The following is a 27500-nucleotide window of genomic DNA, read 5'->3' on the forward strand; positions in this document are numbered from 1 at the left end:
TCTCAACTTTCCTAATGCCGCGACCCTTTAATACAGTTCCTCATGTTGTGGTGACCCCCAACCATAAAATTATTTTCGTTCTTCTCTACACGGTCCATTGTCATGGGATGGTTTGCTAATGAAAATAATACATAACATAGCTTTGATAATACAAAAGATGATACATGACATAGTTCAGTCAATACAGTTTCCTAAGACCATTGGAAATATGTGTTTTCCGATGGTCTTAGGTGACCCCTGTGAAAGGGTCATTCGACCCCCAAAGGGGTCCCAACCCACAGGTTGAGAACCGCTGCACTATAACATCCTTATAATACACTTCTGCTGCACAATCCCCATTCATTCCAGTGGAGCATGCATGGGATGTTTCACAGCAGGGATGGATGTCAATGGTTACTAATAGTGAATCAAGGTGAGCATGGATGGCCTAAATTAATTATGGAATACCTATTTCATTGGGCAATAGTCATTTAGGGTGCAATGTATTGCATGTTTAGACAGGAAAAAAGTCCTACAGCCATGGAAGCTAGGGAATGTTGGGAGTTGTAGGACTTTTTTTCTGTCTAAACATGCATAGGATTGCACCTTTAGGTGTTTTCTTTTTTTAAGGCGAGATTTCACTTCAGATCACAGAATCTCTCGAAGCAGATGGCAAAGATTTCTTTCCATCTGGACTGTGACTCACAAACACTTTTAAATATTTTCTGCTTAATTCATATAGAGATCAGAAAACAATTTCACATGCCTTCTTTATTTAAAAAAAGAGTGAAAAGAAACAGAAACTTGAGAAACAATATCGAATTGGATGGTTTTGAATGTTCAATAATGGTGATCTGAAATAATATTGTACATGTCCCTGTGTGTTAAGCAGGAGACAGTCAATCTATCAGTCTCTTTGGATTGGATCCTATGATGTTAATTTAAGGAAGTTAATAGAAGGAAAGATTCCCATATTCTCCTCTCCCAGGCCTGATCTACACCTTGGGGCAAATCATTATGATCCTATCATGGTAACGTTGTATTCCTCTTACACATTTATACCTCGTAGGATCCATAATGATATTTTTGCCTTAGTCACCATGGTTAAAGCCATTTTTAAAAGTGTCTTCTGAACACTGCCAGGCTTTCTGGCTTAACCAACGTGGTTAAAACCGTGGTTTAAGGTGTCTTCTGAATGGGGCCAGTGTGTGAGGGTGGCACATTATCAGGAGGAAGAGCATTTGGGGGTTGGGGGTTGGGGGTGCTTTGCACGTCTGTGAGTGTTTGCTGTATGTGAGGATGAGCAAGTGTGTGTGGCCATATGACTATGTGTGTGTTAGGATGTGCATGGGGTCTTGGCAATCACATTGAGGCCCACATTCTGGAAGTGGGATGGCCCACCTACTTTGGGTGTGGTCCCACCCACTGCTGGCATACATCCCCAGCATGCTTGCCTGGAGCCAATTTGGCCCCTGGGCCAAAAAAGGTTCTGCACTCTGCCATAACTGTTCCTTCCGTGTGTCTACTGAATTATTCCAGGTGGGTTTACTTTACACAGTCCTAGATGGGGTTTTTTCCGCAGATCTGCTTATGGCACTTTCTTAATGCTCCTATCATGCCTTATTTCTTGGAATTAAATGGGCCTACCTGTTGTTACCAGCTATGTACATGCTGGTATAATACAAGTCTTAGGAACATGCTAGAGTATAGTGCATATATAAAAAGAACAACTTAACACCAACTGTAACCTATGGAATAAGTCTCTCAGACTTTAGAGGTTTAATGTTTCCTTAGTATTTTTTTTTAAAAAAGTAGCAATGAAAAAGCCATTGCAACATTGTCTTGTATTTTGAAAAAGGAAGAGGTTTGGATAAAGGAAAAGAAAGTATTATATCAACAATTGCCATGCATTTTTCATATTTAAATGAATTGTATCATAGAAAGGGTTAGTGGCCATGGTAGATAACTATAATTAAAATACAGATTAAATGAATGAATCTCATTTGGGAAAATCCATTTTGACACAGCAGTTGTTTCTTGTCAGTTCAATGAGTTGCATTTAGGAGATTTTTCTCCTGGCTATAATCTACATGCTTCAAATGATAATTTGTTTTACACACAGCTGGTTTTCATCTGAATGCATACAAGGTGTGATACAAGATATGCATCTGTGGATCTTCCTCTGTAAGGTTCTTCTATGGATTTGTAATAATGTTATGCTGTATGATGTTATGCATTGAAAAATGCAGCAGCAAAATGCTATGTGGGATCAATTCAGTTTAAGAGCTACAATTTCTTTCCAGATTAGTATTTAACTCGTAAGTGCTCAGAGATCCGAACTAATACAGGAAATATTCATAAGATAACTTTTTGCATTGCAATTATCACTATAGTTTACAAATAACATTACTGACTGCAGAACTTACAGTCCAACCAACCCTTAATTTTAAAGGAAGGTAGATAGACAGACAGACAGACAGACAGACAGAGACAAGATAGATGACAAATAGATAAACAGACAGATACTTCTATTTCAGAAAGTCTTGCAAATAATGGTATTACTAAGCACTTGGAGTAATAATAGAGAAGAAAGTGCCTTTTGCTCATCACTAAGGGATATCTCAGCCAAAAATTGAGACTTCCCTCAATGATGGAATCTAGGTATTAGGCAGGTTACAACTTTCAAGCAGACCTGATGCACAGCATTTTCTAGTGTTAGAAATAGTACCAGCTACCACATTAACTTTAAACAATGTTGTATTACTAGATAACATATTTAGGATGTAATCCTATGCATGTTTAGACAGAAAAAAGTTCTATGACTGTGACCCATAGGACTTTTTATGTCTAAAAATGCATGGATTTGCACCCTTAATATTCCAGTCGTTTTAACAGTATCTATATTGGTAAAACTTTAGGATCTCCACAAAACTCATATCAAAAAGTGGATGCCTACAGATTAATATTTATCCTAATATGACTGTTCACACTTAGCGACTATCTTTTTGTGCTGAAATGAAGCCTATAGAATTTGCCTGGAAATTAAACCATTAATCGTTTTACCTGATTCGGGTGTGTAGCCCATCCTGTCCTAATGCTTTAGGATGGGTGAGTGCTTTAATTTACATCATGTGTTGGGAGACAGAAAAGATTTCCATTTAGTTTACAATCTACTCGAAGCAGCAGTGATAATTTGTCATTTACTTGGCTGGTTTTTTTTTGCTCTGCAAATAAGCTGACCAAAGTCCAGTGTCAGTACTTGGTATCCTTGGGCAGTGGCTGGGCTCCAATGCTGAAGCTCCAATCAACACCAGGATGGCTTGGAACTGCCAACCCAAGGTAGAGCTTCTGCTGCTATAGTATATTTGGGTGCCTGAGGAAATGCAAATGGTAGTTTCAAACCACTCCAGATCTCATCAGAGCATGCCACTGCTACTTCTCCTGCTGCATTTGTCCAGAATCATGGGAAACCCACCAAAGTAGGAGAGGCTGAAGCAGAGGGTCCTCGGCTGACTTCACTTTCTACCTCAGGGGTACAGAACATCTACAAGTGGGCCAAATGGAGCACCAATCCATGCAGCTCCATTCAGACAGAACCCTGTGTTGGTTATGAAATAAGAATAATGCCAATGGTCATGATGCTCAATACAGGTTTTTGGGTTTCTCAACACTTATTTGCCAGACCAGAATCTCATGCATTTTAATTCATAATACAGATAATCTCATAATTTCTCTGAGGGCCAAATATAAATCACACAGAGGTAGACAGTGAACGTCGTTTGTGCACTTTGATATGTTCACACCCTTTGGCACGAGACTGGTTCATATGATGTATGCTTTCCTTTGCTTTCCTAGTTGGATACACAATGAATGATCTCATTTTTGAATGGCAAGAAAATGGTGCTGTTCAGGTAGCTGACGGGCTCACTTTGCCACAGTTTCTGTTGAAAGAAGATAAAGATTTGACTTACTGCACCAAGCATTACAACACAGGTAGGAGAACTATTGAGTCCATTGACAATTTGAAGGACAGGTGTTGCTCTTTATGGTGATGTTAGCGATTAGGCCTATTCAACAATGTATTCAATACATATAACCACAGAGCAGCAAAGGGGAGGGGGTTGCGTGCTGGCTATCATGGCTGCCACCACCAAGCAGCAACTAAAAGGGTGATAGCATCAAATAAGGAACATCAGCAGAATTTTTGAATAGAAATAACATTTTATTGGGCTGCATTGACTGTAGCGGAGGTGGGCAGCTCCTGTGATCCCTCACCACTGGCTATGCTGGCTAAGCCGGATGGGAGCTGAAGGATAAAACATCTGCAGGGCCCGTCCCTAGCCCATGGGAAATTAGGAAAGACAAGAGCAGGGGTTGGAGACAGGTGAAGTAGAAATACAGGTGTGAAGGTTTGTTTTTGGTAAAAGCCACATAGAATTCAGGTGATGATGGATAAGCTGGATTCTTGAAGCCAACCCGTTTCTCACACCAGTGAATTTATGTCTGCACAGGGATTTTTCCAACATTCTGTTCACACACCCAAATCTCTTTTAACATGCCTCCTATATTCCAGTTCCCATTATCCATGAACTCTGAAAGGAAAATGTAATGCACATTACTAACTTAAATCCCATTGATTTCTATAAGACTGCTCTATTACTAAAACAGGATCCAATTCCTTGTCTTGAGAAGGTGGTGGGGATGCCATTTGTTGCTTCACTTCATGCAGCAAATTGTCTTGAGCTGACCTTATTGCTCTTTATCTACTGTCTGCCCATCACAGCAAGTTAACTCTCCTCATCAGACCTGCTTCTATGAAGGCAGTTGTAATAATGTAGGGCCCAGTCAATTCATCTATTTTTATGAGGAGCACTCTTGCAAATCCCAAGGCGTTACAGTGTGGACAGTCCTTTGCAATGAAAACTGAGAATTACTGTATAAACAAAGAATGGGGAACCTATGGCCTTCCAGCTGTTGGACTGCAATCACATCATCCCTGACTATTGGCCATGCTGACTGGGATTGATGGGAGCTGGAGTCCAACAAAGTCTGAGGGCAGGAGCCCCCTCCCCCACAATGGGATATAAAGGATTATAGAATGTCTGTGTTCTTCAGACATGTTAAGAACATAATAAATTCTTATTCTGATCAGAATAAATGAATAAAAGTCTACTTAATCTAGCATTCCATTTCCAGCAGAATGCTAGATTAGGTTGCTTGTGCTCTGCGAGCTCACAAGCAAGACACAAGAGACTCTTCCCTCTTTGTCCCTAGTATCTATTGAAATTAGGAATACTGTGATTCAGAGGTGTATGTCATGAATGCCTTTTTTGCGGATGGAAGGTGAAATAACAAGATGAGACAAGAAGTTGGATTTAAAATAGGGCCACATTTATTTATGAATACCTGCAAAGGAAGATGGAGGCCTGGATGGGCATCCTATCTTGGCCAACGTCTTGGCCATAATTGGGATCAAGCAATCCATTCGTATCCTGACCAATGACATGTGTCATTGCCACCCATCAGGATTCCTCTTTTGGGGTAGGTAGGCCTTCCGATGTCACTCCCCCTCATGTTGCAAAACTCTGAGTGAGTGAGTAAGGTTGGCCTAAGCAGTAACCCTTATCCTGTCGTCTGGTGCCACAGGACACCCAGCTGAGGGCCTCAGGTATTACCCATCACCACAATGGTGCCTAAGAATGCTCACCAACCTTATCCTTGCTCCTGAAGGGAAGCGCTCCATAAATAGGGATTGCAGTCCCCTCCCCACATCGGTGGCGTCAAACAGAAGAAGCCTATGGTGAGCCTCCACTCATCTCTCTCCCCTCCCCTGCAATTGCCTCACCACGCCCAGGCAAGCCGGGCATGGTTGTAAGGCCTTTCTATATACAGAAAGAGAAGAAAACAAGAAAAGCTCTAAAGAGGAGCCCTAAAAACTTCTTAAATTATTATTCTGGTCTGCTTTGGGAGGATTTTTAATAATGCTTTAATGTTTTAATAATGATGTTAACATTTATCTTTAAATGCTACTTGATGCTGTCATCCTGTTGTTATTGTTTAGTTTGTTTTAATATATTGTAATTTTATGCTGTTGTTGTTTTACCAATTGGTTTGAAAGGCACCTTGGATGGGTGGAGGACTGCATAACCTAAAAGGCAGGATAGAAATCTATAAATAATAGAAATAAATAGGAATCTAAAATACATTGATATGCTGTAGTTATTGTCATAGATCAGCCTTCTCCAGGCTATTGCCCTCCAGATGCCTTGGACTACAATACCCAGCATCCTCCATCCCAACATATCTGGAGGGCACTAACTTGGGAAGGCTACTATCAATAGTCCTACACAGAAAACTGTTAATAATTGCTCTGTTGATAAAGCAAAACACAACTAGTTCCTCTAACAGTTCTTTTTTGTTGTAATTAGGCAAGTTTACATGCATTGAAGTTCGATTCCACCTTGAAAGGCAGATGGGCTATTATCTCATTCAAATGTACATTCCCAGTCTATTGATTGTCATACTCTCCTGGGTGTCATTTTGGATCAATATGGATGCAGCTCCAGCCAGAGTGGCTTTAGGTATAACAACTGTACTTACAATGACAACACAGAGTTCAGGGTCACGGGCTTCACTTCCTAAGGTATGCAAGCTCTTGGACTTTGTGTGTTTGATTTTGATGGAACATGATGCTTTGTTTTAGCTCAGTATGCTCCAGCACTGATGGTCTTAAAACATGTGCTTCTTGTACCAGAGTTCATTGAAGGAGAAAAGGTAAGAGAGTGCCTTTTTTCACTCTGTAAACTATACTGATTGCTCCGGTATTGTGAGCAGAGAGGGAACTGAGAAAATAAAGACACAGACACCAGAGCTTGGGATAAACTAGGGTCTCTTTATTTAATGTGGGTCATTCACCCCTCCCTGGAGATCTGCATGTGAAAGTGTGGGAATCTATTAACCTTTCTACAGGCCACTAGCCTCTCTCATGGGTGAGCTACTCTGCCAAAGTCAGGAGTCGGGTAAAACCTGCCCCCTTTCTTAAGCTACACTTTCATATAAATGAAGGGAGACCACCCTGTGTCACCCTGCCCAGTGCCACACAGCTCCAAGTGGGTGAGACAGGAAGGTCCCCAAAGGCAAGCCATACCCTGACATGAGGATCACTAAACCCCCGGGAAGCAGGGTCTCCGAACTTGCCAATCATCGTAAAGGTGCCATTGAGTGCTCACCAAACCTATTCTAACATCCTGCCCATTCCAATTAACTTATTTACCCAACTTTTTAAATAATTAATTCCAGTATGAAGTAGGTAAAAATACCTATACACAATCCATGGCAGGTAAAATTCTTGGCCTTTCCAAAGGAAGTGACTAGATAATCCGATATTGGCTATAGGGAGGGAGGGAGGCAGAAAGTGAAAGAGGCCAAGGGAAAGAAGGGGCCTGCCTTTATAGGCCTTGCCCTGCCCATGTATGTGTGTGCACACATACACACACGTTGTATGTGTGCCATGCACATGTGCAGCGGCTTTCCTCATCCTTCCTGCTCACAAATGTCACCCTCCTCCAAAGTCTTACTTACCTTGGAATAAGTCCCATTGAACCAAAAACCGAAAGACGGTAGTGCACGCACTGGTAACTTTGAGGCTCGACTTCTGTAATGCGCTCTACATGGGGCTACCTCTGTGCCTAGTGCGGAAACTTCAATTAGTCCAAAATATCGCAGCCAGGCTGGTCACTGGTACACCTAGGGGTGACCACATAACACCAGTTTTAAAATCTCTTCACTGGCTGCCGATTAGTTTCCGGCCAAAGTACAAAGTGTTGGTTATTACCTTTAAAGCCCTACATGGTTTGGGTCCAGGTTACCTGCGGGATTGCCTTCTCCCGTACAATCCGCCCCGCACACTCAGGTCCTCTGCGAAGAATCCACTTCAGCTAGCAAAAACTAGATTAACAACTGTTACCCAGAGGACCTTTTCTTCCGCTGCTCCCAGACTGTGGAATGGCCTTCCGGAGGAGATTCGTCAACTTGACAGTCTTTTAGAATTTAAAAAAGCAATAAAGACTGATCTATTCTGGCAGGCCTATCCAGTGAAATTTTAGAATGTTTTCAGGATGTTTTCAGGATGTTTTAATCATGTATGGTATGTTTTAATTCGTTTTAATGTATATTTTATATCATGTTTTTATACTGTTTGTTTTACACTTTGAATTGTTTTAGTTTTTGTGAAACGCCCAGGGAGCTTCGGCTATTGGGCGGTATAAAAATGCAAATAATAATAATAATAATAATAATATAATAACAACTCAATAGGGCTTATTCTGAATAGACATGTATAGGATTGTGCTCTCAGTCATTTTCTGACTGTGCCAAATTGATGATGCAAATTGAGATTCTCATTGAAGAAGTTCATTACTGCATGGTGGTTCCAGACATGCTACCTTCTTTGCCACATCCCCTTCTGATCGTTTTGGATCAGTTAACAGTGTCTTCTTGATGATGACTTTTGTAAGTAAAGGTGTATAGACAAGAAGTTGGTTGGTTGGCCCACAAATGTGGAACTTCCTTTTTGTGAAGGCAGGAACACACCTTACAACTGGCAAGAGATGCTGTCTCCCTGAGGCAAGCATTCCCGATTTGGTCATCATGTTTGCAAATGCTTATGATTTACAATCTACATCCAGTAATCAGTAAATAAAAAAGGATGTAAACAAGTTGTCTTGGATACATTTAACAAGTATGGGCAGGATTCATGCTATGAAAATGGTAACAATGCCAACATTAAATTACTATTTTTCCAAACATTTCCCATAATAAGTGACTCAACAATCTGGCAACTGGTAAATTTAAATTTATTAATCAAGGGAAAAGACTGCAAAAATCTTGGAGCAGAAGCTATTAAATCAAGGGAGATGAGGAGAGCCAAGTATTCATAGACACGATGAAGCAAATAATGTAAGAATAGTGGCATTGTATTTTGAGGGAGCATCAGAGAAGCTGTGGATAGGTATGGAAGCAATGGAGAAAGATTAACAGTACAATTGAACAAATTTTATTTGGAGCAGGGAAAATAGATTTGAAATGGATAGCCAACCTTCTTTTTAAAATACCACATTAAAATGTGGAAGAAATAGGAAAATAAATTAATCTCAGAAATTCTCCATTGCTTCCATTTTTGTTGCTTCAAAATTTTGCTCATGTAGATAAGCAAGAATGTAAGCCCATGCGGCAGGGTCTTGCTATTTACTGTTTTACTCTGTACAGCACCATGTACATTGATGGTGCTATATAAATAAATAAATAAATAATAATAATAAAAAGAAGAAACATTTTAATTAGCTTAAAAATTCAAGTCGTTTTGCATACCCTAAAAAATGTATGGATGGTTTATTACCTAATAAATCAAATGAATTTAGTTCCCTTTTAGCTTACACTCAGGCCCCAAATAGACATTAACAGATAGGTCTTTTTATTTTCATTTTTACCCTAGAGTTGGTGCAGGTCCCCCAGTTTGGATCAGGACCCTAGCCTGGGGCTAGGTGGAGTGGCTTTTAAGATTCGCCCTGCTTTATTGTTATCTTGTAGTATATATAATTATTTGTTATTTTATCTTGTTCTTATATTCTTATATTGTGGTTTTAATGTGAACTATTTAGGGATTTTAACATATTAAGCAGTATAAAAGTATTATAAATTATAAATAATAACATCAAGATTGGGGACCCCCTGCTCCTACTCTAGAGTAAACATGAACAAAACTTTTAGCTGCTAGACCCACACTTAAAGTAATGCCTGTTTTGACCCTCAAAGTTTTCATCAGTTATAATATTTATTCATGGAATTTGCCCATTAGTAGTAATTTCAAAATATAATGTTGAATCATTTCAAAATAAGAGACTAAATTAGAATTGAAGGCATAATTATGCGGCAACTAAAAAGTTAAACATCTACATAAACAATAGCATTTTGGAGTTAAGAGAATTGGTCTTCTTCTTACTAGCACTAAATAATTTATTTTGGGAAATGTTCACAAAATGTTTATTTTGTTAAAAAAAACAACCCAGTAGGGATCATTAGCATAATTCTTGAAATAAAAAAACACTTGTTTTTCATTTTACCATTCAGAATAATAACTTTTAAAACTGAATGCATATTCTGTGATCCAAGACTGTGACACACAGACCCTGGGTTGGATTCATATTTAATCATACAGAGAGAAGAAACCTTGAAATCAAAGTGACATAAATTAGCTGTGGCTTATTTATCCTATTGATTCCAGTGGGTTTGCTTTAAACATGACTAAGCCTGGACCTGATTCCCCATGTTTAATCTGGGCTCCCCCATTCTTAATTGTGGCATCCAAACACACGGGCTTGGGTCCTAAGATAAGAGAACGTACGGTACCATCATCTGCATGTTTATTCAGAAATGAGACACATTGGCCCTGTTCAGACAACACACTAAACCATGCTGTTTAACCACAAAATGGTCAATGGAATGCATTAAGGTTAAGCAGCATGGTTTAGCATGTTGTCTGCATGGGGCCACAGTGTTCAATGGGGCTTACACTTAGGAAAGTGTACAGAGGATTGCAGCCTTAAAGAATTCTATGGAGGCAATTTTTCTCATCCCTCCACCCTGCAGCAGCCACCTGCTTTTCCTGAAATTTCTCTCTGGAGGGTCGGGGTGGGGGGAGAATCCTGAACAATGTTGGATGGAGCACAGAGGCTTGATAACCGAGGTAGGAAGAGCCCAAAATCAGTCTTGGACCCTAGGTTAAAATAAATGAGGCCTTAGCTAGGCAAGGGGTTATCCCTGGCTGATACCCAGGATCGCCCCTGTGCGTCCAGATGACGCACAAGGGATCCTGGGCTCAGGCAGGGATCAACCCTCTCTTGCCCCGGGATAATGGGCACCACTTTTGGCCTGGTATTTCCCGCGGTCTCTCAAGCGTATGGCTCATGTAAGCAGTTTTTCCTGGCTCTGCATGCGATTACTCACAAGGAACAAGGAGCTGTGCCCATCGGGAGCAGGGTGGGAGGATTGGGGAAACCTTTTTTTAAAAAAACTTACCTGCACGCACGAGCGTTCATGCGCATCCGGCCCTTGAAAAACAAAACAAAAATGGCAGGTGCGACAGCTCTCCTCCAGAGCTCGTCACACCTGATGTCTAGTCTACAGTGAGATCCTGTGATAGTTGCATCATGGGGATCTCCCCTCCTCTTGCCCGGATTTTCGTTTAGGTCTAACAAAGGCCTTAGGGTGCAATCCTACAAATCTTTAGACAGAAAAAAAGCCCTACAACACCCAACATGGCTGGTTGGAACATTTTGGGAGTTGTTGGGGACATGCTGGGAGTTGCAGGACTTTTTTTTTGTCTTAATATGCATATAGGATTGCACACTGAAAGAAGTTTTTAGAAGGGAAGTTTCCCCTGCCCTCCTCTATGCTCTATCCCAGATTGTCAGGAGTGCTCCTCCAACCCTATGGAAAGGGTTTTCTTTTATTTAGTTATTTATTATTCACATATGCCACCTGATCTGCTGAAAAGCCATCAAGGTGGTGTTTCTGTGGGTCCCAGATGGCTGAAGGGGGGAGCAGTGGATGGGGAAACTTTCCTTCTGCAATCTTCTTTTAGTTAATCTGTATTTGGATCCAAGCCACTATATACAAGCTTGGGGAACTCTATCTGTCCAATGGAAACCCTTTAAGTATGTGAGGGCACAAGGATAATTCCATTCTGTCTGTGTTTCATGAGTTGTCAGACATTGTTTGTTCTCTCATCTGCTCAGTGATGGAATTGGATTTTTTTTCATTTTCAAATGTACATTTGTGCAAAATACTCATTACTTAATGTGCACTTGCGCATTTGTAAATGCACAAAATTGTGCAAATCCCCCCAAACTATTTTATAAAAAAATGGTCCGCAAATCTGCAGAATTGGCAGGACTCAGGAAAAGCCTGTCTGCTGCAGATTCTGCAAGTTGGATTCTTAGAAATCCAAACTCAACTGCATTCATTGTGTATTTCTATGACAACCCTCCCTGATGGTGAACATTTGTGCTGTTTTTGATGACTGTTGCCCATGCAGGCATTGTGTTTTATGATGCTGTATTAGAACAATAGCTTGTACATTTCATCCTAAATACTTCTATGGGACAGCAAGTCTTAAGTGGGTGCTTTTCACATAAAGAGTTTTTCGTAAAATGTAGTTTAGATGAGTCTAACAATGTAAAAGATGTTTTGTCCATATATAACACTATGGTATGAGAATGCACATTTCTCATCCCTTGACATTAGACAATACTTAAACTTCCCATCTGTGTTTCTAATACCAGCAATCTTTGTGCTATCTGTAGGTATCGTACGTCAAGGCCATTGACATCTGGATGGCTGTTTGTCTGCTTTTTGTATTCTCGGCTCTTCTGGAATATGCAGCTGTAAACTTTGTGTCAAGACAGCATAAAGAGCTGTTGAGATTTCACCGAAAGAGGAAGAAGAACAAGGTAAATACCACAAGCACAGGTTACAAAAATACAGGCGGGGGGCGGGGGCAGGGGGAGACCTTTTGCATCGCAACAATGAAATACTGTTTTATAAGTGGCTGTACAAATAACATGTTAACACAGGATGACATTCCCCCTTTTGCATAAGGTCAGCACAAGGCCTATGTCATTCACAAATCCCACTGAAACCTTCCAAGTAAGGATTAAAAGAGATTTAAGTGGAGAGCCTTGCAGAAGCTTTCTGTGCAGAGTTTAATTTCCCCCTCTGAGACTACTAGCAGATTGGGCCCTTTTGATGAAAACAGCTGGGATGAGTTGTGTTAAAATAGTTTCCTACAGCAGTTCAGCAGAAGGCCTTGATAGATTTAGGTATAATAATAATAATAATAATAATAATAATAATAATAATAATAATAAGAAGAAGAAGAAGAAGAAGAAGAAGAAGAAGAAGAAGAAGAAAGGTTACTTCTATGTTTTATTTATTTATTATTTAAACATTTGTATCCTACCCTTTATCATTGGGATCTCAGGGCAGTGAACAGATAAAACCATTTTAAGCAGTGTAATAATTTGCACAGTTAAAAAGTATTAAACCACTAACAAGCTAATATCAGTAAAATTGGAAACATCAAAACAATGAAACTACGTGCAGCTTTAGGCAAATTTAGCCCTTAAAGGCTTTGATAAAAAGGCCACATTTTAACTTGGCGCCGAAACAAAGCTAGCATCTATGGGGAGGGCATTCCACAACCAGGGTGCCACAACCTCTTTATTAGAGGTTTTAAAAATGATTTTTTTAAAAGTGCATTTTACTACTTCTGTATGGGGGAGAGAGGTGAGGAAAACACATCATTTCAGGCCAGTTGGATACTGCATTCAGGGCTGGATGCCAGACTTCAATTTACAGAACTGAGATGAGTTGATCGTTTGATTGTAACCTCTTTTAAACAGTTGTACAGTAAACTGAAGATGAGTCCATATGCTGCTCATAAAATAACTAAGGGGTTAGGAGCCTGAGCAAAGGAGGTCAAGACTCCTAAAATCTTCCCTAGAGATGCTTACTTGACACCAAACTTGTGGTCTTTTTTATATTCCCAGGCTTTTTAGTCTCTCGGTTTTTGTTTATACGGGTTTATTCCTATGTATGGTTGAACAAAAAGAAAAGACCTACAGCTCCCAACATTCCCCAGCCACGTGAGAATAGTGGGAGTTGTAGGGCTTTTTTCTATCTAAACATTCATAGGGGTGAACCCTAAAGGCTCTTCTATATGAGGGTTTTATTGTGCACCTGTCATTCCTCATGTACAGTTGCTTATGGGGGCTTTGGGGGCTGATTTGAAATTCCAGTTTTGCTCCTGTTTTTTAAGAGCTCTTTTGAGGTGCAAGTGTGTGTGTGGAACTTGAAAAATTCAGGTGGAGGGATTCATCCCAAAAGTCGACACTAGGGTAATTGTTTTATTCTGCTATACCACTGTGCCACATGGAAGTTATGTAACAGAAAGGCAGAAAAGGAAAAGCTCTTTGTATAGAGAGCTGACCTCAGTTCTTCACCAAGATTGGAAGTAGGTACAGGAGGTTAAAAGCCTCATCTAGAATACCTATAAATCTGTTGTTGTGTTTTTAGATCCTTACCGTGCTGCTGACTTTTAGTTTGGTTTTTATTTTGGTTTTACTCTGTTTCATACTTCATATTTCATAGATACGTTTTCTCACGTTGCATTTTTCAGTTTAAATTTTTGTGAACTACTCAGAAAGCTTGGCTATTGGGTGGTACAGAAATGTAGTTAGTAAATATATAAGTAGATAAATAATATGGCATCATAGGAAGGACAGACGGCCGAAGCTGATCCTCTGAGGGGAATAGGGGACTGGAAACTGCAAAAAAAAAAAAAAATCATTTATGGACACACAAGGCCATCCACACCAATAGAATATTCTCTAAGTCAACTGCTGCAGCTGTTCAGCTTTTCTACATGAGCCATTTATCATGCATTCAATCATTCCCTAATCACAGTTGTTTATGGTTTTTTAGATAACATTGTGACCCTCCAGTTTCACTTCTGTGTCTAACCAGCACGTTCCATGAGTTTTTTAGAGCAAGAAAATGTGGCATTTAATTTTGAAGTCAAAAGGAAGTGCAAGTTCCTCTTGCTATTTTTGCTATACCACAGTGCCACCTAGAGGTTATGTAACAGAAAAGTAGGAAAGGAAATGCTCTTCATGTAGTGCTTGGATCTCAATTCATGATGAAATCAAAAGTAGATACAGGAGATTAACCATTGATTAACAGCCTCATGTAGAAAAGCTCATTGTCAATGGAACAAGATGTCAATGGAACAGGGTGTTTTGCCCTAAAGGAAGACTAAAGGCAAAAATGCATTGTGCATATTACATATTGTGATTCTTCCCCCAACCCACCACCATGTTTTAAGCTCCATTTTTTGCGGGGGACACATTTTCTTTTGCTCCTGCCCCACACTTCTTTCACTGTGGCTGGGAGGATGGAGAGTTTGCCAGGGCATAACGCAGATGAGATAATATCCTAAAGGCTGGGGAGAGAAAGCAGAGACTAGATGCGTAGGGCTGGCCAAGGAGTAGAAGAGAGGTAGTGACTTTTCATACTTCTACAGCTCCCGGTGGGTAGTAAGCAATGTAACTCACACTGAGGAATGTGGGCCTCCAGCTATTTATTGAATTAAGGATGGAAAACACTCCTGTTCTAAGGCTTACATTTCTTACCAGGCAAGTATGGAAATAAAATTCAGAGAGAAAACCCTTGGGAAATTTTAGTTTCTTAAAATGTTTTTGGATTACAATGGCTAGTGACTTCCATATTAGAAGGAGTTAACAGCAAACATTCCTTTACGTACAGAGTTGGTATACAAATTTAAACACATGCATATACAGATGTTTTGTAGGCTTATGAAGCAGGAGATGACCCAGTCGAAGTATTTAACACTGCCACCAGATGATTTCCGATCATCCAGATTATACCATATTAGAATCTGCAGAAGTGAGAATCTGTAGCATGCTGAAATGGCTACAAAACAAAAACAAACAGCTTGTTCAATTTCAGTTTTTAAGAAGAATTGATTTTCTCTTCAGTAAAACAGAACATGCAGTTGGATTTCATCCACACCCTGAAATATCCCGCCTTAATTCTCCTGTTCCCTTTGGCCTTGGATAATTAAAAAGCTTAGTGCCTGCCTAATTTGTGATCCATCTGACAGTAGTTAGCAGTTGCTCGGTCTTTAGCTTAGGACTCTGATTTTCTTTACTTTTTAATTCATTTTAAATCTTTACTATTAGCCAGGGTAAAAAAAGAAAAGGAAAAAAGATTGGCCGTTGAGCGTCATCACATGGGGGATAATTGCATTTCCTTACTGTCACTTCTCCACCCACGTGTTTGTCACTTATTACTTCCTCTTTCAAAGGAGGAAGTAAACAACGTGCCATTCAGTGGGCCGTTTTCATCATGCTGCTTCTCCTGCACACCGCAGGAGATAGCAGCAAGTTCCATCTCAAAAAATAAATTGGCCTTACTGGGGTGTTTTTTTGGGGAGGGGGGTTTGCCACGCAAAGAAGACTAGAAAGGGTGGGAGGTGCGTGGGTTGCAGACAATGTCATGAGAGGGACCCATGAAAATCCGTGCGTGCCCAGCAACGACCATGCAATAAAACGCTCGTCAGATGATGCCCATTGAATGATATCTATGTAGGAAGTGATCAGAGAATAAAATGAGAGTGTAAAGGATTCAAAAAGATTTGTTGTATTCTACATTAATTTTCCTTTTATGACTATTAGAAGCATACCACAAGCAGCCTGTTGAGTATAGGATCATGTTTTGGACATAGTGATCCTGAGTGTTGTAAGTACATGCTGCTTCTCCCATTGCATGTACATTTTTGGGTGGTTACAGATTACATATCACAATGTGGTGTAGTGGCTAAAGTGTTGGACTGGGAGTCAGGAGATCCTGGTTCTAGTCCCCACTCAGCCATGGAAACCCACTGGGTGATTTTGGGCCAGTCACAGACTCGCATCCCAACCTACCTCACAGGGTTGTTGTTGGGATAACATGTAGAGGAGGAGGATTATGTACGCTGCCTTGGGTTCATTGGAGGAAAAAAAGCAGGATATAAATGCAAAAATAAATAAATAAATAAATCGGACCAAGTCCTCAGGCTAGATGTGACTGTTAGAGTATCCAGGTGGGACTTAATGGAGTAGAAAGAAAAAAGGGACAGAAATTCTGTGCTGGACCAGTCCCTGTGCTAGGACAAGGTGGAGAAAATATTTTTGTTTCAACATGTCCAATGTCACATTTCCTGCATTTTCTCTTCTCAGTGTTTGGAGTGAAATTGGGATCACTGGTTCTATTTGATAAAAAGTCTAGACTAGTTTTGCATATGTATATTTTCTATTCTTGTTGAGCATTCCTCTAATGCTCTGTGCATCACCCTAACTTATAAAACCTAGTAAGCCAGCGGCTCCATACGAAAACTTCCAAAAACTACCAGCAAAAGATGCACAAAACTGGGGGGGGGGGTGTTACAAGTATTTGAGATCTCCAGGTATCTATGTACTTGAACAAGTAGCTTTGATTTGTAGGGGCAGCTCAAAATAACACCAGTTTTGGATAACTGTATTGCAAATTAGTCCACAAATTATACTAGCGAATAAAAGTGTTTAACTGCTTGCTGGTCCACAAATACTACCGATTATCTTCTATTTCAGTGGTTCCCAAAGTGGGCGGTATTGCCCCCTTGAGGGTGGTGGAATTGCATAGGGGGCCGTTAAGAGGCAAAGGGATGGCAGGGGGCGCTAACAGGCAAAGGGGCAGCAGGGGGCACTCGAGGTGGTCTCTCCAGAAGGTCCTAAAACCCAGGGACCGAGCAGGAAAGAGCAGCAAATTCAGCTGCTCTCCCCACACAGCTCCTGCTCAGGAAGGACTTTCTCACTCACGCAGCCGCTCTCTCCTCCTATCTCAAGCCCACAGCGGCCCCACCAGAAGTAGAGGGTGGGGGAAGCGCCCACAGGAGGCAGCAGAGCAGGAAACAGCGGCGAATTCAGCTGCTCTGCCCACTCTTCTCCTGCCTAGGAGGGCCTGGGGCTTCTTTCTTGCTGGAACCACCACCGCTCACTCCCTCCCTCAGCCAGAGATGCTCCCTCCTACAAGCTGCCCCGGCAGACCTCTCGTGATAGTTGCTGCACCAGGCGGGAGCAGCAGCCCTGCAGCGGAGATGAAGGAGCACGTGGAGGATGGCGGGTGGCAGAGCAGCTGCCAAGAACAGCAGTCAGCTGGCAGGCTGGGTGGGGAGCAGGACTGCTTGTGCTGCTGCAAGGTATCACCAGGCTCCCTTCCCCTGTCAGGAGTTGCAGATTGGGGCCATCTCCCCTCTGAGCTGCTGCCCTCCTGTCATAATCAGCCCAGCAGCTACTGTGAGGCTTGGGGGGAGGGGGGTTGGAGAGAGCGAGAAGGGGGGGCTTGGAGGGAGGGGGTTGGAGAGAGAGAGAGAAAGAGAGAGAGAGAGAGAGATGCTGTGTGTCTCTGTGTGTGCTCCCACCCCACAAAAAATCTGGGCTACAACAGGATTGCGAGAGAAAAGAAAAGGGGGAGGGAGAGAGAATTGCAATTCCCCAGGTCCTTCCTGGCTAAAGAAGATTCAGCAGCACCTTTTTTCAGAATGCTTGCTGAAACCATTCCTATCTGCCCTTGCTTATTTCAGGGTGTCCAACCCCCTTTTTTCAAGCGTTCTTTTGGTAAACATGGTATGTGTGTATCTTGTGTCACCAGAAAAACAGAGCTGCAACACAATCCTAAGTATGTCTACTCAGAAGTAAGCCCCACTGAGATCAATAGAACTTACTCTGAGGTAAATGTGCATAGGATTCAGCCTGAAAACAAAGAGAGGGTGAAGAAAAGACAGGAGAAAATGAATTGTAGAAATAGAATAGCAAGGTAACTGTGGGATATTTAACCATATTTAAAGACAGTAAGTACAGTAGAATTAGTGCCCCTTTACTTCAGTCCCAGCCAGGTTTTCCATAGGAAAACTCTGTACCAGGTGGCAGATAATTATTTTAAAATTTTAATTAAAATATATTATCCTTTCCTATAACAAAATGGTGCTTACTCCTAAGTAAGTGTGTTCCACTGAAGAAGGAAATCCTATTTGATTCCTGTATTCAGGCTAGTGTGACATGATAAGTTAAAGGCACAATTTTATGCATGTTTAGACAGAAAAAAGTCCTTCAACTCCTAGAATCCCCTCTAAATCATAGAATCATATCATAGAATAGCAGAGTTGGAAGGGGCCTACAAGGCCATCGAGTCCAAACCCCTGCTAAAATGGGAAGCACCTCCCCCAGGCTTGCTGAGGGAAGGAAAAGAGAGCAAACGCCTCTGTTTGCAGCCAGCATGGCAGGGCACACCAATTGGATTTTGAATAAAGTATTCAATTAATTGCTACTGTTTTGAATTTTATTATTAACTTTCTTGGTGGGTCGTTGAAAACCACTATTCTGAATAATGATTTTTATAGTGTAGGGTAGGGGGGCACTGGGCATGAGTTTGTGGAACCAAAGGGGCGGTGACCTGAAAAAGTTTGGGAACCACTGTTCTAATTCATAAAGAACTACCTGACTGCTTGCCTGGCAACACTTCTTACTTACTGCATGCAGCTAAGCAAGTAGTCACGTACAATCTCAAAAATAAATGTTAAGTAGTCAATTTGTATTATCTGTTGAACATAGAATACTCGGCTATCAAATGTTTAATGATCAATATCAAATACCATTGGATGCCATGTATCAAATACTGCCAGATGCCAAATAATAGGTGCAAAATGTTAAATATGGTAAACTTTCAAGTGCCAATAGATACCAAGAACTGGGTGTCAAATACTGAATATTGATGAATATTGAATATTAAAGTCAAATATCAGATAACTTTGGATGTGAAATATGAACACTGAATATTAGATATTGCATATATTGATCTTTGACTTTCATATCTTCACTGGACGATGCCAAGGCTTAATTACCATGGCAAATTCATTTCTCCTATTCTGTCAACAACTCATTCTAGCTGGCTACAGGCTTCAGTAAATGCATGGCTAGGTAACATGCTTTCATATTTCTTGCTGACATAGGAACATCTTCCTAACATTGTCCTAGCAAAGAGATCGATTGTGTGGTATTTTCAAGGAGAGATGAGACACTTAAGAAGACACCATACATATGAGGGTTATCAGTAATGCAATACAGAGGAACAGATAAAAATGGTGGTTGTAACTGGCATCCTTTGGGGAGGAACAGGCATTGGAAAAATGTGTACTCCTTATATTTTAAAGACTCTCTGCCAAAGTTTAGATTAGGTGGGATCCAGATTTAGGTGCATGCCCACAGCTGCCCCTCCAGGCCTCCCAAAATGCTGCATGCACAGAGTTGGGGGACTCTGCTGAATGTGGTGGGCTCTGGTGAAGTGGAAAGGGGAGACCCCAAAATATCAGGTGGAGGCACTTTCCATCAATAGAGCTACATTCACAAAAGTTGCTTCTGCCAGATTTCCAGGGATACTCCCTCACCTCTGTACCACAGCCCACCCCATTCAGCAGGATCCCTTTGTTATATTGGGGGCCTTGGAGAGCTGCTGGGGGGGGGGGAGGAGGAGGAGGAGGAGGAAGAGGAAGAGGTGTAGAAATCTTCTTCAGTCCACCAAGTTCCAGAGCCCTAAATCTGGATCAAACCCCTAGTCAATAGACCCATGAGCTAGATCTAAAGATATTTAGGATGAGTACATTTAAAATTTACACCCATTTTGCCCTTTAAAAAGCACTTACAAGGGAGTGCAGGGAGCAAGCTGAAGATGTATCATACATAATTGATACACATGGATATTGCTTGCTTGTTGACATTTCCACTTTAAAAGAAGCAAGCATGCATACTAATTTTGTACTTGTGTTAAAAGAAAAGATCGTTTGCTCTGAAGCCATATTTGAATAGACTTCATTTATTGGAAGGTTTCATTTTTTTTAATTGAAGTTTTAATTGCCATAGTACCTCATTCTTCAGAGAGCAAAGGAATTGGTAGACTATCTTGATTGCATCTTTTCCCCCCACTGATAATCATATCTTTCCCCCCTCTTTTCCCCCTTTTTGTTCTCTTTGTGGTCCACCTTCCATTTTGATGGAAGTTTTATGAGGGAGTGCTTGATGGAAATGAAATCAATGCATCATTGCGACGTCGCAATGGCTTGAGAAGTGCAGAACGCATAGACGGGACTGTGCCTCAAATCTACAATATAAATTTAAGGGTAAACTCTGTAGAAGATGTCCCATTTGTCATAACATGATACTCAGTCATTAACAAAGCCCCAGTCCATTTGTCTGAACTAATGTCTTTCCATGTAAACGTCCATACTACCTCTATGTGATGATATATACTGTTAGCAGAAATGTACATCCTTGCCTCATAATGGAATCAAAATGTGTGGCACTTAATTTATCAAACAAAATTAGCATTTAATTTTGTTCAACCACAAAGCACAGTATGAAAATGAATACATTATTAATTCACCTATAAAATAATACGACTAAATACTTCTACCAAAACAATATTAATCCTAAGAAGGAATTAAGAACGTAAGAAGAGCTATAGTAAATCAAACCAAAGGCTGCTCTAGTATAGCATTCTGTTCACAAAGTAGCCAACAAACCCTCTGTAGGAAGTCCAGAAGTAGGACATGACCACAATAGCACCCTCCCAGACATTTCTCGCAGGCCCTCATATATGGAAGCACAATGCCTATGATACTGAAGGTAATATATAGCTATCAGGACTAGTAGCCATTGATGGACAGCTTTAAAAGGGATTATACAAATTTGTGCAGGAGAAGGCTTTGGCTACTAGTCCTGATGGATATATATTGGTGGCCATCACTACATCTTATGGTAGTGAAATCCATAGTTTAACTATGCACCACATGAAGAAGTACTTTCTTTTACCTGTCCTGGATTTCCCACCATTCAGCTTCAAGGGATCACCCCACTAGTTCATAGGAACATGAAAAGCTGCTCCATACTGAGTCAGGCTTCTATCTAACCAAATATTGTCGACACTGACTGGCAACAGCTCTCAGGATTTGAGGCAGGAGATGGATTGAACCTGGCACCTTCTTCATGCAAAGCATGTCCTCTACCACTGAGCTATGCCCCTGGTTCTAGTATTATAGCTGAGTGAGAACAAAAATTTCCCTATCCACTTTCTCCATACCACGTATACTTCTCTCATGTCTCATCTTACTTGGCTTTTTCTAAGCCAAACAGTCCAGACCATTTCCTCATAGGGGAGGCTCCCAGCCCCTTCTTCATTTTAGTTGCCCTTTTCTGCATTTTCCCAACTATACAGTATTCTATTTGAGGTGTGGTAACCAGAACTGTCATGTCCTGCACTGGTGCAATGTTACACCAGGATCTCAGAGACTACTGCAGATAAGTGAGAGTTAGGGTGAATTTCATGCCCAGCGTACACAAAATCAACCTTCCACATTTGCTGCTGTAGTGGATTAAAGTAGAGCTTCAGCTCCACTTCTCTGAAAGGTGTGTGAGTATGCTCTGCACATGCACATTGTCAAATGATGTAATGTGGTTTGGCTCACTTACATCATGGCCATAGCTAGACAGGGCGATATCCTGGGCGATCCCCAAGATCGTCCCTGTGCATGCACATGATGCACAGGGGATCCCGGGAGCAGGGAGGGATGATTCCTCCCTTCCCCCGGGATATCACCCTACCCTTTCAGCCCACATGTGGGCAGGTGTCACAGTTTGTCCTGGTTCCTCGGGGTTACTCACGAGGAGCTGGGAATCACGCACAGGGCGCAGAGCTCCTCAGATGCTCTGCGCCCATCGGGGGTGGAAAGGGATGAGCAAGAAAAATTGTTAAAAATAAAAAAACCCTCACCTTTTGTGCACAAGCACTCATGCGCTCATCTCCTTTAAAGAAAAACACACACAAAATGTTTCTTCAGAGGCCGTCATGCATCGGATGTAAACAGAGAGGAGATTTTGAGATAAAAATATCACAAGATCTTCACCCTTCCATCGTGCTAGACCCATAGGTCTAGCTGAGGCCCATGCCTCTTCTTGTAAAGAACCACATGCATTCCTCCAAAACTACTGGAGATGATGGGGTAGCTGATTATGGCTAGCTGGTTCTATCATAGAACTGATTCCCAGGTGCTCTCCCTAACTGGAGAACTACTCAACAGGTATTTCTGATTAAGCTAGAACCAGAGTTTTGCCTAGAGAGCCTAGAAGGAAGTACATATTCTTAAGCCCTCACTGCTCTGATGATCGGAGGGAATGCAATACAACTGAAAGGCTCCCAAAGCTTTGGGACCCATCAGTGAGGGCCAAAACAGTTCTTATTTAATTCTGGATATAGCAGTGTCATCCATTTTCATTTTTACACTAGAGTTGGTTCAGGGAGCCTGATACAGATTGATTAGGGTGGCTATATGGAAAGGAGGACAGGGCTCCTATATCTTTAACAGTTGTATAGAAAAGGGAATTTCAGCATGTGTCACATGTAGGCATGCAGCACCTGGTGAAGTTCCCTCTTCATTACAACAGCTAAATCTGCAGGAGCTATGCTAGAATGACCATATACAAAAGAGGGCAGCTTTAACTGTTGTAATGAAGAGGGAATTTCACTAGGTGCTGCATGTGTACAAATGATACTTGCTGAAATTCCTTTTTCTGTACAACTGTTAAAGATACTGGAGCCCTGTCACCCTAAGATTGATTTGGAGCTCTTGTTTTGTAGGGTTTTTAAGATCTGGATTAGGTCCCCTGTACCTACTGTAGAGTACTGAACAAAAAACATAGCTGTTAGACACAGATTTAAAATAGTGCCCCCCTAAGTCTCCCGTGAGCTACCTGAAACACTTGATTGCCCATTGTCAAGAGTTTCCACTTGTCAAATGGAAGCAACGTATTACCAGGTAAGCTTTTAAAGCTTTCATAAAACACATGTATTTGATATCTAATCTGCCATGAAAGTTTCTGCAAAATATATGGAGAATAAATTATAAAGTAACATTAACAGCTGTAGACTGCAGAATAATTCAGTTTCATTTTCTTGCCATAATTCCATGCAGTGACTAAAGTGGCTGTGTGCTATTCCAAAGGAGAATAAATGATCAAAATATGTATCAAACCCAAACTAGCATGGTCATGAAGCTAAAGGAAATGAAATCCTTTGATCATTTTATGGCTCAGTATTTTATATATAGCAATACTGACATGCAAAGACAGCAGCCCAAACTGTTACTTTCAAATCTTCTAAGAATGGTGCTTGTTTTACCCCCACAAATGGTGCCTTTAGAGTCACTCTTTCATCATGACAATTTTAAGGGCTGATTCATGTCACTAAAATATGTAGAAATGTATAGATTTTTTAAAAAAATGCAAGGACTTAAATAGTCTGGTTTCTTGCAGTGTAATCCTATGGTTCCTTGGACTATATCCCAGGGGCCGTAGCATAGATTGGAGCAGGATCTAAACTACTGGTTTATAATGGTATTGAAATGCACTGACCACTGTTGAGGTCCATGACACATTCCATAAACTGTTTTAAACCCGTTTTCAAAGTTCCATATCCTGCTTGGTATAAATCTGGCCCAGTTCTGCCCCAGAGGTGTAGAAAGAGATCTTACCCCAGAACCACCCCTCCCTGCCCAGGCTCTGCAGAAAGTTGTGCAGCCCCTTTTTCTTTTATGTCAGAGATGGGAGAAAGGGGGTTGATTGGTGGTTGGTCTCTGAGCATGTTGGAAGAAACTTTGGATCCATGAAATTCAAAGTTCTCCCAGAATGGAGGTGTAGTGGGGGAAGGGAAGAGAACTACACCAGCCCTACACATGTATGTGTGGCATGTCCTAACACAGGGGTGGAAAGATGGTAGATACCTTGAGGTTTTAAACTTTAACTCCCAGAAGCCCCTGCCAACATAGCCATTTGTCAGGAATGATGGGAATTAAAGTCCAAAACATCAGTAATTTCTTCCCAACCCCAATCTAGCAGCTATTGAGAAGGGGGATGCATTCCGGAGCCTGAAATCTCTATTATAGATTTTTATCAGATGCCAGTGTAGATTAAAAAGTTTTGGTGGAATCTAGATAAAGAATTCACTTCAGCCAAAATGTTTGTACCAAATGCAGCGATCAAAAATAGATGGTTTAATTAATAAAGAACAGCATGGCTTGGCCAACTTCTTCAAGTTTAATACTGCAATTACTAAATTATATTTAGGATGCTTTACCCGGTAGTTTATTTGTTGTTTCAACCATCATGGTTGTATCAACTTTACAAATGCACACCCCAGCAATACAGGTAAGCACACAAAAACTTTACAATACAAAGAAGTAAAATACAAAAAGATACTAAAAAGGTTTTCATCAGAAGGTGACAAGAAAGATGTTATTTCACGGATATTGAAGTAAAAACAAGATTAGTGTGTGTACACTTTTAATATGATTAGTTTTAAATGATATTATTTTCATGATCCTTTTGCATTTACACCTTACTATCATTTTGTATTCTCCTTCATTTGTTAGTAATTTACAGTTTTTCATTTCTTGTATTCACTTTTCATTTCTTTTTGTTTGTCTAGGGGGCAGCATTAGCTGCAGCAAAACCATGTATTTTGTTGAACAGAGTTAGCTGTACATATCAGTTGCTGAATTATTCAGTTTATACTATCTTTATATGGTTTGGCTCCATCTGCAGGTTTGGAAAGCATTTTTTTTTTGCTATTGTTCCATTAATTTGAACATTTCACATAATATGTTTTTAATTAAGTTCAGATGCAGACTAAGTATGCCATTTAGGGAGAATTCGACTGTCCCTTTCTCTTTTGTTTCAAATCCTTTAATAATGTATTTTAACTGTGACTTTTACATATCATTTGATATAATCACCTTTTAGGCTGCAATCCATGACCCACTTCCCTGGGAGTAAGCCCCATTGAATTCAGTGAGGGGTTACTTCTGAGTAGACATGTATAGGATTGCACTATTAATGTGTTAAGTTCACAGGCAGGTGAGATTTCAATCTCATTTGGTATCAATGTGATCACACTTTTAGGGAAGTGTTATTTAATATAGTGGATACAGCTTTACTTTTAAATGAGGCTCCCTCACAGGATAAATACCAGATCTCACCAAATCCCACTCATTAAAGTTGCACTGAAATGCAAAAAAATTACGTAGTGAATTCTCCCCTGTGACCTCATGGCAAAATTAATGTGGAACTCGTCCTTGTTTCTTTCATGATCATGGGATTTTAAAGGTGTTATCTGACACCTTTTCATTTGTGGCTCTGGACATATCAGCAACAATCCACTCTTCTTTTATTCTAATATACACTATCTGTTATATGAGTAACTACATTTTCATATATCCTGATAGCAACCCAATTCCAACTTGTCTGGACCAAGTCATCATGGTCATTGGGATATGTTCAATCACTATATATTGTTACTTCAGTGCACAAAGCAACTAAAACTTACAACCTGCCTAAATATTGTTCAGCTGCAGTCAACAAGTTTCTAGGTGGATGTATGAAAACACCCTAAGAATGACCCTTGATAAACCTTGGCAGTCAGCTTGACAATCTTTTAGCATCCAAGAAAGCTATCAAGACTGATCTCCTCCAGCAGGCCTATCTAGTGGAATTTTAGGATGCTTTTAGGATATATTTTTTTAACACTGTATACTATGTTTTTAATCAGTATTTTATGCATTTTATGCTTGCTGTTGTTCCCTGCCTTGATCCAGTTTGAGAGGCGGGTAAGAAATAATGTTGTTGTTGTTGTTGTTGTTGTTGTTGTTATTATTATTATATGGAAGTAGCAGACATTTTATTCTAACCATTTTCAGGTCAATGAGTATTTTCGAACTTCAGAATTGTGTTGAAAATGGAAGTAAACAGATTGAGAAGCAATACAGGGTTAGTGAAATTGCTGTGTTTAAAAACAGCAGATTACAGTTTTGAAGTGTTAGTTCTATAGAGTGTTAGTTCTAATATTTTTGGAACAAAGATGCAGGTTTTTGGACTCCCCAGATGAAGAACTTTAATGTTTGGGGGTTTGTTTATTTTGAACAGGACGATGACATAAGAGAGAATCGATTCAGCTTCACCGGCTATGGAATGGGGCCACCATGTATACAAGCAAAAGACGGAGTGGTTCCAAAGGGCCCAAATAATCCAGTTCAACCCATACCAAAAACCCATGAAGAAATGAGGAAGGTATTCATTGATCGAGCCAAGAAAATTGACACCATCTCCCGGGCATGTTTTCCATTGGCCTTTCTGATATTCAACATTTTTTATTGGGTCATCTACAAAATCGTTAGGCATGAGGATATTCACCAAAAACAAGATTAAGGTTTCCAGTACTTTAACATACCTGGTTTTTGATTACTGCAGTACAAATCAGTATACAAATACTGATTGGCTCATAAAGGAAAGAAATCATATTTGACTTGCTATGCAAAGTCACAAAGGGATCGAAGAATGACATCTAAGGAAGATACAGTACCTGCTACAATAGCATTTCTACTTGTTATTAACTAAAAGTAACCTACTTTTGCAAAGTAAAATCACAGTGTTCTAGACTAAAACTCTACTGCCAACAAGTTTATACATACATAATGGTATTGTATTCTTTGAAGTTCCTTGCTACAATTTTTAATTCAATTGTATTTTTAAAATCTTTCAAAAAGAGGAGTCCCAAATGTCTTTAAATAAGTGCCATATTGACAGAGATATGAACTACACTTTTATATCTCCTTGAAACTTTATCATCAACTTTTTGCCTTTGGCCTTGATACTGAAAAATATAACTGTTTGTTAAAGGGGCTCCCCTTTTACATGATGAAGCATGCTTTTTAGAGATCTAAGGGTACTGCCAATGACATTTGTAATAAACACAGGGCACTTTTTAGG

General features: G+C 40.4%; 1 protein-coding gene across 1 annotated transcript in view; it reads left to right on the forward strand.

Annotated features, from left to right (window-relative positions):
* GLRA3 (glycine receptor alpha 3) overlaps window positions 1-27075 on the forward strand; it is a 111301-nt gene extending 84226 nt beyond the window's left edge. Inside the window, exons 6-9 of the mRNA XM_063135199.1 lie at window positions 3835-3972; window positions 6408-6622; window positions 12342-12488; window positions 26658-27075. Coding sequence (XP_062991269.1) covers window positions 3835-3972; window positions 6408-6622; window positions 12342-12488; window positions 26658-26939 — 782 coding nt within the window. The 3' untranslated portion in view covers window positions 26940-27075. The remainder of the gene's footprint in view (window positions 1-3834; window positions 3973-6407; window positions 6623-12341; window positions 12489-26657) is intronic.
* The last annotated feature ends 425 nt before the right edge of the window (window positions 27076-27500 follow it).

Source organism: Elgaria multicarinata, chromosome 10, assembly GCF_023053635.1.
Source record: "Elgaria multicarinata webbii isolate HBS135686 ecotype San Diego chromosome 10, rElgMul1.1.pri, whole genome shotgun sequence".
NCBI classification, from domain to species: domain Eukaryota; kingdom Metazoa; phylum Chordata; class Lepidosauria; order Squamata; family Anguidae; genus Elgaria; species Elgaria multicarinata.